Here is a 12,826-nt window from a genome sequence, read left to right as displayed (position 1 = left end):
CGGAGTGGCAGAGAACAGAGGCGCTGAGAGCAAACTCAGAGCTTCAGGAGAAACCGCAAGGTAGGAACCAAGGAACAACTCGGATACCTGTGAGAGGGAAGAGGTCTTTTAAGACCTCTCCAGGTTAAGCTCCAGGTTAAGACGTGATAAGGTACGGGGCACTTCCACAGCTAACAGGGAGGTGTGATGCCTTTTCTGAACATGTATTTGAAATACAACAAATGGCACACTGAGAAAGCTGGGGTAAGAGATACATGTCTACTTAAAGTCAGTAACAGCTAAGGAGAGATTGCTGACATTAGGAAAGAAAACTTCAAAAAGTTTAGAGCAAAGCAAGGTATAATCTCACAGTCAGAGAACGTCCAGGAAATATTACCCGTTCCCAGGCAGGCCTGGGCAAGCAACTTAACACCTGGGGACTCAGCTGCTGCTTTCCAAGCTTTCCAGTTGATGATGATAACTCTGGAGAAGAAGCCAGGGTATATAGGAAGGGAGCAGCTGGTCACACAGATGGTGTCAAAGCTCGGGATTTGCTATTCTTGGTTTCAGCTGATGACACCAGAGGTGGGGATTGGGGCGCTCCTGAAAGGAGACAACGTGTATTGTAGGAAACTGGGAAGAAGCTTTCAGGCAACACCAGACCACGTGAGGATTATTTTGAAACTTGAGATTAGGCAGTGACACTGTTCAGTGAAAACACAAACAAACAAAATTGTAAACTAGATCGCAAGGAAGATATCATACGTGGCAAAGAAAGATGGATGGTCCTAGAGAGGGATCTCCACAGTTGATGGGAAAAGTCTGGTTTAGATGGCTATATTCTAGTGTGTTATGAGATGCTAATAGATATTTTTAAAAGGCTAAATTATGTCTAGGGAATCCTACCTAAGAGATACCACTCTTTTAAACTGTGCATTGCACATTAGCAGAGTAAAGGCTCTGAGGAACCCACAAAGAAAGCAACCTACTTGTGTTAAACCCAGAATTTGCCATGCTTGTTAGGTCACGTAAATACTTACATGACATCCACCCTACCTAACAACTGTGGGACACTGATATTCCAACAGGCCAGTTTAGGAAACCTGGATCTATACCAATGCAGAAAGAATTGATAATTAAAAAAAAAAAAAACAAGAAAAAATTTTAAAGTCCACAAATCTTCAAGTATGAGGAATAAAATAAACGTACAATACGATAAGGAGGGAAATATTAACTCACAGACAAAGGAGGACTTTGAGTATGGGATTTAGTATACCAGTGTACCAGTAGAATGGTATATTTTGGATAAAAGAAACAAATTCAATGTAATGATCTCAAGTAGCACTTCATATGAAGAAGGTAAATGGGGACTTCCATGAAAGTGGGAATGGGATTGTGGTGGGGAACATGTGGGTGATGATGGAAGGGGAGGAAAATGAAGGAGGGGTAACTGTGGGAGCTCACAATGACCCACCAAAATGGCGTGATATGGCAGCAAGAACGGCATCAGATTTCCTGGGAAATCCTTTGGATTAAAATCAGAGGATATGAAAAATGTGTGCCTTGTTTGGCCGATAATTTTAATCTCAAAAAATAGTAAAAAAGTAGTAAGGAAAGGGAGTTAGTGTCAATTTAATTTTAACAAACATGGGAAGAGGCGTTGGTCATTTAGAAATACCAGAAACTTTGGGAGAAGGCCAAGCGCGCATAAAATCCAGCCTCTCCATAATTCTGTCAGAGACATTTTAGAGGAGATTTCTTGGAAAGAAGGATACACTAAATGATCTTTATGTCCCTTCTGAGACATTAAAGGTTGCCTCAAAGAGGCACCAGCATGAAAACTGGGCCAGGAGCAACATTCTGTGGCCCTATGACTATGGGAAAAAGAAACAAAGAGCACCACACATTGGGTACAGTAAAAAGATACTTTATATAAATATACTATAAAGCTATAAGAATTGAAACAATGCAGTGCCAGAATAAAAAGAGATCAGTAGTACAGAATAGGTATTTCAGCAACAGATTGAAATATACGTAAGAAAGGAATTTCTGATAAAAGAAGGAAGTACATTCACGGAGGCATGGCAAATTAGGACTATATATCAACTGTAGGGAGTGGGCAAAACCTTTCTGTATTTAGAAATGAAATAAGCATAAAGGACTCATAAAGGAAATGTTAAACTTTTTTTTTTTTTAAAGGAACAATACTAAAGAGGCAAAATACAGACTGGATAAATATTTTTAGAAAATATGAACGTCAAGATTAAAATGCTTAGGGCTTCCCTGGTGGAGCAGTGGTTGAGAATCTGCCTGCCAATGCAGGGGACACGGGTTCGAGCCCTGGTCTGGGAAGATGCCACATGCCGCGGAGCGACTGGGCCCGTGAGCCACAACTACTGAGCCTGCGCATCTGAAGCCCGTGCTCCGCAACAAGAGGGTCCGCAATAGTGAGAGGCCTGCGCACCGCGATGAAGAGTGGCCCCCGCTCGCCGCAACCAGAGAAAGCCCTCGCATAGATACGAAGACCCAACACAGCCAAAAATAAATATAAATTAAAAAAAAATTTTTTTAAAGATTAAAATGCTTAACAGTAATGACCAAATACAAGCTAATGAAAAAATCACCCAGAACCCTATGCGATGAATGGATATAGTATGAAAGTACTAAATATATTTACAAAAGAGTAAATATGAATAGAAAATAAATGCAGGAAAATGATACAATTTAAAAGGAGTAGTTATAAAATAATTTAAAGTAAAATAACAGGATGCCATCTTTGCATATCAAGTCAGTAAATATTAAATATATGTTTATATTTTGGAAATTAATTACCCAGTATTTAACAAGAAAGTTTAAAATGTTCATTTGTTTTGACCAACTAATTCTACATGTAGTAGTCCATCCAAGCAAAATAATTCTAATTGCTGCAAAGCTCTACGCATAAAAAAGGTTCACTGCAATATTATTTGTTGAAAAACATCAAAAGGAAGGAAGGAAGGAATAACAGTTAATGTTTAATGAATGCTTACTATGTGTAGGTACTACGCAGTTATTGTACGTGAAGTTATCATATTATAATCTCACAACTGTCCCAGGAAACATACAATCATCATTTTACAGAAAAGGTAAAATGTTTTTACATACTTGAAGAGATTATGTTCTCCCAAGAAACTTGGTTAGTAAGAGTAAAAAAATGGAAATAGCTTAAACGTGAATACAGGAAAACTGTGGAAGATTTATTTAATGGATTATTCTAAAATTTTAATATAAAACTATAGAAAGGAAAAATAATTTAGGATAAGGTGCTAATAAAAATACGCAATAGAAAATTTTATATTTAATAGGATTCAAATATTTGCATAGAAAAAAGACTGGAGGAAAACATAAACACTCACCAAATAAAACAGGACTTGACCCTGAGAGAGGGTCAATAAAGAGAGTCTGCTGGCAGCCCTGAGAACAAAGCAGAGTGTACTTCAGCTGGTGGATGAGGGGAATGATGAAGGATGCTCAGGAAGAGCGCAAAAGGCTCAGACACAGTTGAAGCAGTCTGGCTAATACAGGAGATAGAGAATGTAATTCACGGTAGATACGGTAAATCTTCTATAACAAGTAGGGCTGTAATTCTTTTCATGGTAAGTTACTGGGAAAATCATAAACTGGTCATGGTTAAAACGTCAGAAGACTCAAAATCATAAGAAAAAATCATGAATTACTGAGGCTGTGGCTTACTCTGGAAGTCACACAACACTTTCTGAGAGGAGTGGGAGGTGGTAATTTCTGCTATAGGAATATTTCAATTAGGCAGTTGAGAAAATTTGGGCAGAAACATACAAATCTCTGCTCTCAACTTATTAGAAGGAAGTATCTGTCTAGATTAGCTTTAGGGAAAAGGAGTCCAGATAAACGCATGTTCAAACCATAGAGAGTGTCATTTTACATACATACACACACATCCCGTAGCAGACCAATCTTCAACTGTATGAATTTTATAACATTTTGGAGAATTTTATAAATATCCTAAGTATAATGCTTTTAACTCAATATTTGACTTTCCTTTGTCTGTTTCTCGCTTTCCTGTCTCCTGTCCTCTCTTCTCATGTTCTTTGTTATATTAAATAAGAAACCACATATATATTTATATACGTACGTATGTGTGTGTACATATATGTTTGTATACATGTGCACACATGCATACACATTATATATAATTTACTACAGCTAGTTTAGACTTTTACATGTATGGCCCATATTGACAAAAAGAACAAAAACAAACCACCACCACCAAAAACCAAATGTTTGGTCAACTCAACTCAAAGTACACAGGTTCGTGGGTGTGAAACTTAGGAACTCTCCAAAGGCAACTGGTTTCTACTTAATGCATACCGTCTACCCTCGGCTAACCTGATGCGCAAAAGTGAACTGTTCTTCTGACATATGACGATGACACACTACAATACCTGCTGCTTCTCCACTGCAAGTACTGGGAGAGCAGGGACCTTGCCTATTTTGTTTACTGCTGGGGCCACTGCACGAGGACAGTGTCTCAAAAAATGCGTTGAGTGTGTGACTCCCTCTTGCGAGAGCACAGGAATCACAACTAAGTGTTGAACCATCATCGACAGGAAGACACTGGAACTCACCAAAAAAGATACCCTATATCTAAAGACAAAGGAGAAGCAGCAGTGAGTTAGTAGGAGGGGTGCAATCACAACAAAATCAAATCCCATATCCACCGGATGGGTGACTCACAGACTGGAGAACACTTATACCACAGAAGTCCCCCCACTGGAGTGAAGGTTCTGAGCCCCACGTCAGGCTTCACAACCTGGGGGTCCAGCAACGGGAGGAGGAATTCCCAGAGAATCAGACTTTGAAGGCTAGCAGGATTCGATTGCAGGACTTCAACAGGACCGGGGGAAATAGAGACTCCAAACTTGGAGGGCACATACAAGGTAGTGTGTGCATCGGGACCCAGGGGAAGGAGCAGTGACCCCATAGGAGACTGAACCAGACCTACCTGTTAGTGTTGGAAGGTCTCCTGCAGAGGCAGGGTGTGGCTGTGGCTCACGGTGAGGACAAGGACACTGGCAGCAGAAGTTCTGGGAAGTACTCCTTGGCATGAGCCCTCCCAGAGTCTGCCATTAGCCCCACCAAAGAGCCTGCAGCTTCCAGGGCTGGGTCGCCTCAGGCCAAACCACCAACAACAGGGAGGGAACTCAGCCCCACCCATCAGCAGACAACCAGATTAAAGTTTACTGAGCTCTGCCCACCAGAGCAACAGCCAGCTCTACCCACCACCAGTCCCTCCCATCAGGAAACTTGCACAAGCCTCTTAGATAGCCTCATCTTCCAAGGGCGGACAGCAGAAGCAAGAGGAACTACAATCCTGCAGCCTGTGGAATGAAAACCACATTCACAGAAAGACAGACAAAGTGAAAAGGCAGAGGACTATGTATCAGATGAAGGAACAAGATAAAACCCCAGAAAAACAATTAAGTGAAGTGGAGATAGGCAACCTTCCAGAAAAAGAATTCAGAATAACGATAGTGAAGATGATCCAGGTCCTCGGAAAAAGAATGGAGGCAAAGATCGAGAAGATGCAAGAAATGTTTAACAAAGATCTAGAAGAATTAAGGAACAACCAAACAAGAGATGAAAAATGGGAATGAAAAATGAAAAACTGAAATGAAAACTATACTACAAGGAATCAACAGCAGAATAACTGAGGCAGAAGAACAGATAAGTGACCTGGAAGACAGAATGGTGGAATTCACTGCCACGGAACAGAATAAAGAAAAAAGAATGAAAAGAAATGAAGACAGCCTAAGAGACCTCTGGGACAATATTAAACACACCAACACTTGCACTGTAGGGGTCCCAGAAGGAGAAGAGAGAGAGAAAGGACCCGAGAAAATATTTGAAGAGATTATAGTCGAAAACTATCCTAACATGGCAAAGGAAATAGCCATCCAAGTCCAGGAAGCGCAGAGAGTCCCAGGCAGCATAAACCCAAGGAGAAACATGCCAAGACACATAGTAATCAAACTGACAGAAATTAAAGACAAAGAAAAAGTATTAAAAGCAACAGGGAAAAATGACAAATAACATACAGGGGAACTCCCATAAGGTTAACAGCTGATTTCTCAGCAGAAACTCTACAAGCCAGAAGGGAGTGGCACGATATATTTAAAGTGATGAAAGGGAAGAACCTACAACCAAGATTACTCTACCGGCAAGGATCTCATTCAGATTCGATGGAGAAATCAAAAACTTTACAGACAAGCAAAAGCTAAGAGAATTCAGCACCACCAAACCAGCTCTACAACAAATGCTAAAGGAACTTCTCTAAGTGGGAAACACAAGAGAACAAAAGGACCTACAAAAACAAACCCAAAACAATTAAGAAAATGGTAATAGGAACAAGCATATCAATAATCACCTTAAATGTGAATGGATTAAATGCTCCAACCAAAAGACATAGACTGGCTGAATGGATACAAAAACAAGACCCATTTATACGCTGTCTACAAGAGACCCACTTCAGACCTAGGGACACATACGGAATGAAAGTGAGGGGATGGAAAAAGATATCCATCCAAATGGAAATCAAAAGAAAGCTGGAGTAGCAATACTCATATCAGATAAAATAGGCTTTAACATAAAGAAAGTTACAAGAGACAAGGAAGGACACTACATAATGATCCAGGGATCAATCCAAGGAGATATAACAATTATAAATATATATGCACCCAATATAGGAGCACATCAATACATCAGGCAAATGCTAACACCTATAAGAGAGGAAATCAACAGTGACACAATAATAGTGGGGGACTTTAACACCTCACTTACACCAATGGACAGATCATCCAGACAGAAAATGAATAAGGAAACACAAGTTTTAAATGACACAATAGACCAGATAGATTTAATTGATATTTATAGGACATTCCAATCCAAAACAGCAGATTACAGTTTCTTCTCAACTGCACACGGAACATTCTCCAGGATAGATCACATCTTGGGTCACAAATCAAGCCTTGGTAAATTTAAGAAAACTGAAATCACATGAAGCATCTTTTCTGACCACAATGCTATGAGATTAGAAACCAATTACACAGAAAAAAACGTAAAAAACACAAACACATGGAGGCTAAACAATACATTACTAAGTAACCAAGAGATCACTGAAGAAATAAAAGAGAAATCCCAAAATACCTAGAGACAAATGACAATGAAAACACGATGATCCAAACCCTATGGATGTAACAAAAGCAGTTCTAAGAGGGAAGTTTATAGCAATACAATCCTACCTCAAGAAATTAGAAAAATCTCAAATAAACAATCTAACCTTACACCTAAAGGAACTAGAGAAAGAAGAACAAAGCAAAATCCAAACTTATACGGTTAACTAACATTAAGTGAGAAGGAAAGAAATCATTAAAGATCAGAGCAGAAATAAATGAAATAGAAACAAAGAAAACAATAGCAGATATCAAAAAAACTAAATGTTGGTTCTTTAAGAAGATAAACAAAATTGATAAACCTTTAGCCAGATTCCTCAAGAAAAAGAGGGAGAGGACTCAAATCAATAAAATTAGAAATGAAACAGGAGAAGTTACAACGGACACCACAGAAATACAAAGCATCATTGGAGGCTGCTACAAGCAACTCTACGTTAATAAAATGGACAACCTGGAAGAAATGGACAAATTCTTAGAAAGGTATAAATTTCCAAGACTGAACCAGGAAGAAATAGAAAATATGAACAGACCAATCACAAGTAATGAAATTGAAACTGTGATTAAAATTCTTCCAACAAACAAAAGTCTAGGACCAGATGGCTTTACAGGTGAATTCTATCAAACATTTAGAGAAGAGCTAACACCCATCCTTCTCACATTCTTCCAAAAACCTTCATAGGAAGGAACACTCCCAAACTCATTCTACGAGGCCACCATCCCCCTGACACCAAAACCAGACAGAGATACTACAAAAAAAGAAAATTACAGACCAATATCATTGATGAATATAGATGCAAAAATCCTCAACAAAATACTAGCAAACAGAATCCAACAACACATTAAAAGCATCATACAGCATGATCAAGTGGGATTTATCCCAGGGATGCAAGGATTCTTCAATATACACAAATCAATCAATGTGATACACCATATTAACAAATTGAAGAATAAAAACCAAAAGATCATCTCAATAGATGCAGAAAAAGCTTTTGACAAAATTCAACACCCATTTATGATAAAAACCCTCCAGAAAGTAGGCATAGAGGGAACTTACCTCCACATAATAAAGGCCACATATGACAAACCCACAGCAAACATCATTATCAATGGTGAAAAACTGAAAGCATTTCCTCTAAGATCAGGAACAAGGCAAGGTTGCCCACTCACACAACTATTATTCAACATAGTTTTGGAAGTCCTAGCCACAGCAATCAGAGAAGGAAAAGAAATAAAAGGAATACAAATTGGAAAAGAAGTAGTAAAACTGTCACTGTTTGCAAATGACATGATACTATACATAGAGAATCCTAAAGATGCCACCAGAAAACTACTAGAGCTAATCAATGAATTTGGCAAAGTTGCAGGATACAAAAATTAATGCACAGAAATCTGTTGCATTCATATACACTAATAACAAAAGATCAGAAAGAGAAATTAAGGAAACAACCCCATTCACCACTGTGACAAAAAAGAATAAAATACCTAGGAATAAACCTACCTAAGGAGGTAAAAGACCTGCTGTACTCAGAAAACTATAAGACACAGATGAAAAAAATCAAAGATGACACCAACAGATGGAGAGATATACCATGTTCTTGGATTGGAAGAGTCAATATTGTGAAAATGACCATACTATCCAAAGTAATCTAAAGATTCAATGCAATCCCTATCAAATTACCAATGGCAGTTTTTACAGAACCAGAACAAAAAAATCTTAAAATTTGTATGTAGACACAAAAGACCCTGAATAGCCAAAGCAATGTTGAGGAATCAGACTCCCTAACTCAGACTATACTACAAAGCTACAGTAAACAAGACAATATGGTACTGGCACAAAAACAGAAATACAGATCAAGGGAACAGGATAGAAAGCCCAGAGATAAACCTATGCACCTGTGGTCAACTAATCTATGACAAAGGAGACAAGGATATACAACGGAGAAAAGACAGCCTCTTCAATAAGTGGTGTGGGAAAAACTGGACAGCTATATGTAAAAGAATGAAATTAGGACACTCCCTAACACCATACACAAAAATAAACTCAAAATGGATTAAAGACCTAAATGTAAGACCAGACACTATAAAACTCTTAGAGGAAAACATAGGAAGAACACTCTTTGACATAAATCACAGCAAGATCTTTTTTTGACCCACCTTCTAGAGTTATGGAAATAAAACCAAAAATAAACAAATGGGGCCTATTGAAACTTAAAAGCTTTTGCACAGCAAAGGAAACTATAAACAAGATGAAAAGACAACCCTTAGAATGGGAGAACATATCTGCAAATGAATCAGTGGACAAAGGATTAATCTCCAAAATATATAAACTGCTCATGCAGCCCAATATTAAAAAAACAATCTAATCCAATAATGGGCAGAAGACCTAAATAGACATTTCTCCACAGAAGACATACAGATGGCCAAAAGGCACATGAAAAACTGCTCATCATCACTAATTATTACCGAAATGCAAATGAAAACTACAATGAGGTATCACCTCACAATGGTCAGAATGGCCATCATCAGAAAATCTGCAAACAACAAATGCTGAAGAGGGTGTGGAGAAAAGGGAACCCTCTTGCACTGTTGGTGGGAATGTAAATTGATACAGCTACTATGGAGAACAGTATGGAGGTTCCTTAAAAAACTAAAAATAGAATTACCATATGACCCAGCAATCCTACTACTGGGCATATACCCTGAGAAAACCATAATTCAAAAAGACACATGCACCCCAATGTTCATTGCAGCACTATTTACAACAGCCAGGTCATGGAAGCAACCTAAATGCCCATCGACAGACGAATGGATAAAGAAGTTGTGATACATATATACAATGGAATATTACTCAGCCATAAAAAGGAATGAAATTGGGTCATTTGTAGAGACATGGATGCACCTAGAGACTGACATACAGAGTGAAGTAAGTCAGAAAGAGAAAAACAAACATTGTATATTAACGCATATAAGTGGAATCTAGAAAAATGTTACAGATGAACCGGTTTGCAAGGCAGAAGTAGACACACACATGGAGAGAACAAATGTATGGACACCAAGCGGGGAAAGCGGCGGGTGGGGGGTGTGTGGGATGAATTGGGAGATTGGGATTGACATGTATACACTAATATGTATAAAGTAAATAATAAGAACCTGCTGTAAAAAATGAATAAGTAAAATAAAATAAAACAAATAAATAAGTAAGTAGGGGGAAAAAATGTGTGTTGAATGAGTTAAGTGAATACTGAAGCCCTATGTATCTTTCCAGACAGCTCAAGTCCCACCTCCCTGATAACATCTTCCCTCAGAGCCCCAGGCATTGATCCTTCTGGAAATTACCAAACCACCTCTTAGCACCTGATTCTACACATTATCTTTATTGCTGTTTTTTGTTGCTGTGTTTTTCAGTTTGGGGAGATATGCTCCCTCAACCCTCGAGGACACTTATATATATATTTTTTTCTATTTCCCAAAGCACTTGTTACAGGGCACATGGAAAATCTGCAATAAATATGTGTTAAATTAAATGATCAACTCTTTCAAATGACCTTCTACTTTGTGACATCTCCAAACATTTTCTATATTGAATACACGACTGTTATTACTATTTCAAAGTGTGACGGAAAGAAAACAGGGAATGCAGTGTCAGTTGAGTTGGGTTTCTAAGTTCTGCCGCTTCAGTGCTGGACAAGTCACCCAAACTCTGGACCCCTCTTTCCCTGTTTTTAACATGGGAACATGAACAAGAGCCACGCCCACCGTAAGTGTATACCTGTCTCAAAGAGACGGCTGTGGAATCAAATGGCGTAACGTCTGTGGAAGAGTTTTGTAAATTGGAAAGCAAATATTAGCTCTTCTATTTACCCATTTAAAATACAAAATTGGTGTTGCAGTGCCACCGGTGAGAGATAACCGTGTGTGGCTTTTTCTGAGAATGGCTATTAGGCAGAAGAGCGAGGTGATGAGAAGAATCTCAGGCATACAGCCTGCCTAACCATGCCCCGGTCATCAGTCCCAGACCAGGCTCAACACCTGCACGTGCAAAGACGGCCAAGCCGCCTGTCGCCCACACCCAGTGGCGTGGTTGCAGGCATCTTCCAACCCAAGAGAAAGCTTACCTGACACGAGCTGCTGTCCAGGCAACCCCACGGGAACCATGCCCAAGTTATTCATAGCGGTGGCCCAGGCGGTGGGGTCCGTCACTGACATGTTCAGCTGGGTCGTGTCGATTGCGAGACTCCCCAAACCATCGGCTGCTGTGATGGGGTAGGGGGGAAGAAACTCTGACTTAGAGTCCACAGGCAATGGTGTCTCTTTGAAAACAAATTGCATTTCTAGAGACGTGAGGCTTCGTTTAAGCACATTCCCAAACCACAAAAAATAACAGCACTGTAACCTACAGCAGTGCTTTCTCCAGACGGAAACATAAAAGAGTTTCCAAATACATTCTGGGAGGAAACTGAAGGACATGCAGTTTATATTATACACAGCATGCCACTAAGGAAGTACCCCTGGAAAAAACTGAAGAATCGCTTCCTTCTCCAGGTGAAACATTAGTTAAGTTCCCTGGTGGAGAGGCAAAGCCAGAGGACTCTCTGGGTAAAACAAGTCAATTGGCTTAGAATAAGCCTGTTTCCAAGAGTAATTCTGAAGCAGACACACCCTCTAACCGTCTAATAAAATCTCTAAAATCAGATGTCAAGCAGTCAAATTGGTCCTGACTGAATTTATTAAGTGTTACCTTGTAACATATTCCGTCCTTTAAAAACTATTTACATACGTACATTAAGGAAACGCAGGTGTCTTTCTAAAGTGACTCCCAAAATATTTCTTATAAGCCCCGGCTTTCATCGAAACAAAATAAATAAATAATATTGAAGACAAATAGCACAGAGCTTAAAAAAAAAAAAAAAGGTCAGCAAAATAAGTTAAATTTGACTGAATGCTCTTTGAGGTTCACTAGTTCCAGAGCCTGGTTTCTTTGAGGAGCCCAGGCTCCTGGTTCAATACTTATTTTCATGGCTGGGGAGGCTTTCCACTAAGACGCAAAATGCCTTGTTTGTGTTCAGTGCTGGCCACCGACATTTACCTGCAGCCATCATCTGAGGAAGCTGCTGGGGACACTGTGTGATGCTTTCAACGCCGCCTGCATCTACTATTGAATTACGAGCATCCTGAGGGGCGGGAGTGCTTTGATGGCTGAGTGCAGGGTCCCCACGGAGATCATCGGATTCTGCAAAAGGGGAAGAAGAGCAGCGCGGTGAGAAAGTGTCATCGTTAACTGGGGGAGCTCTCATGGGAAAAACTGTGGTCTATTCAAAATCAACAACAACCACCAAACAAATAAACGACAAAGAACAGCTTTCAGTGGGAGGCACAGAGGCGAAGCTGCATCCTTCTCTGGTCTGGTCTTGGAGACCGGGAGATGTGCGGGTCAACTGTCAAACCACCCGGAGCAGGGCTGGATGAAATAAACGGCCTGTCTGTGGAGCAGCTAGTGCCTGGCCTCCTACTGAAGAGACTTCACAAACGAGACTTATCAGACCCTCACAGCCTGCTCCGCACACGACACATCAATGGAGAGGGCAGACTCGGGGCTAAAT

The 12,826-nt window shown here is 39.7% G+C and overlaps 1 protein-coding gene across 11 annotated transcripts in view; it reads right to left on the bottom strand.

Annotated features, from left to right (window-relative positions):
• The window catches only part of ENOX1 (ecto-NOX disulfide-thiol exchanger 1), a 611,047-nt gene that overhangs the window by 203,057 nt on the left and 395,164 nt on the right, over positions 1-12,826 (bottom strand). For 10 of the 11 annotated variants that reach the window (XM_060129461.1, XM_060129462.1, XM_060129460.1 and 7 more), the window contains 2 exons: positions 12,313-12,456; positions 11,342-11,479 (listed from right to left, as the gene is read on the bottom strand). In XM_060129461.1, coding sequence (XP_059985444.1) covers positions 11,342-11,479; positions 12,313-12,456 — 282 coding nt within the window. The remainder of the gene's footprint in view (positions 1-11,341; positions 11,480-12,312; positions 12,457-12,826) is intronic. The other variant, XM_060129465.1, reaches the window with a different exon arrangement.

This window comes from Lagenorhynchus albirostris, chromosome 18 (assembly GCF_949774975.1).
Source record: "Lagenorhynchus albirostris chromosome 18, mLagAlb1.1, whole genome shotgun sequence".
In the NCBI taxonomy this organism is placed as follows: Eukaryota; Metazoa; Chordata; class Mammalia; order Artiodactyla; family Delphinidae; genus Lagenorhynchus; species Lagenorhynchus albirostris.
Note: the sequence above shows the minus strand (reverse complement) of the source record. Positions and strands in the feature narration are given on the sequence as shown.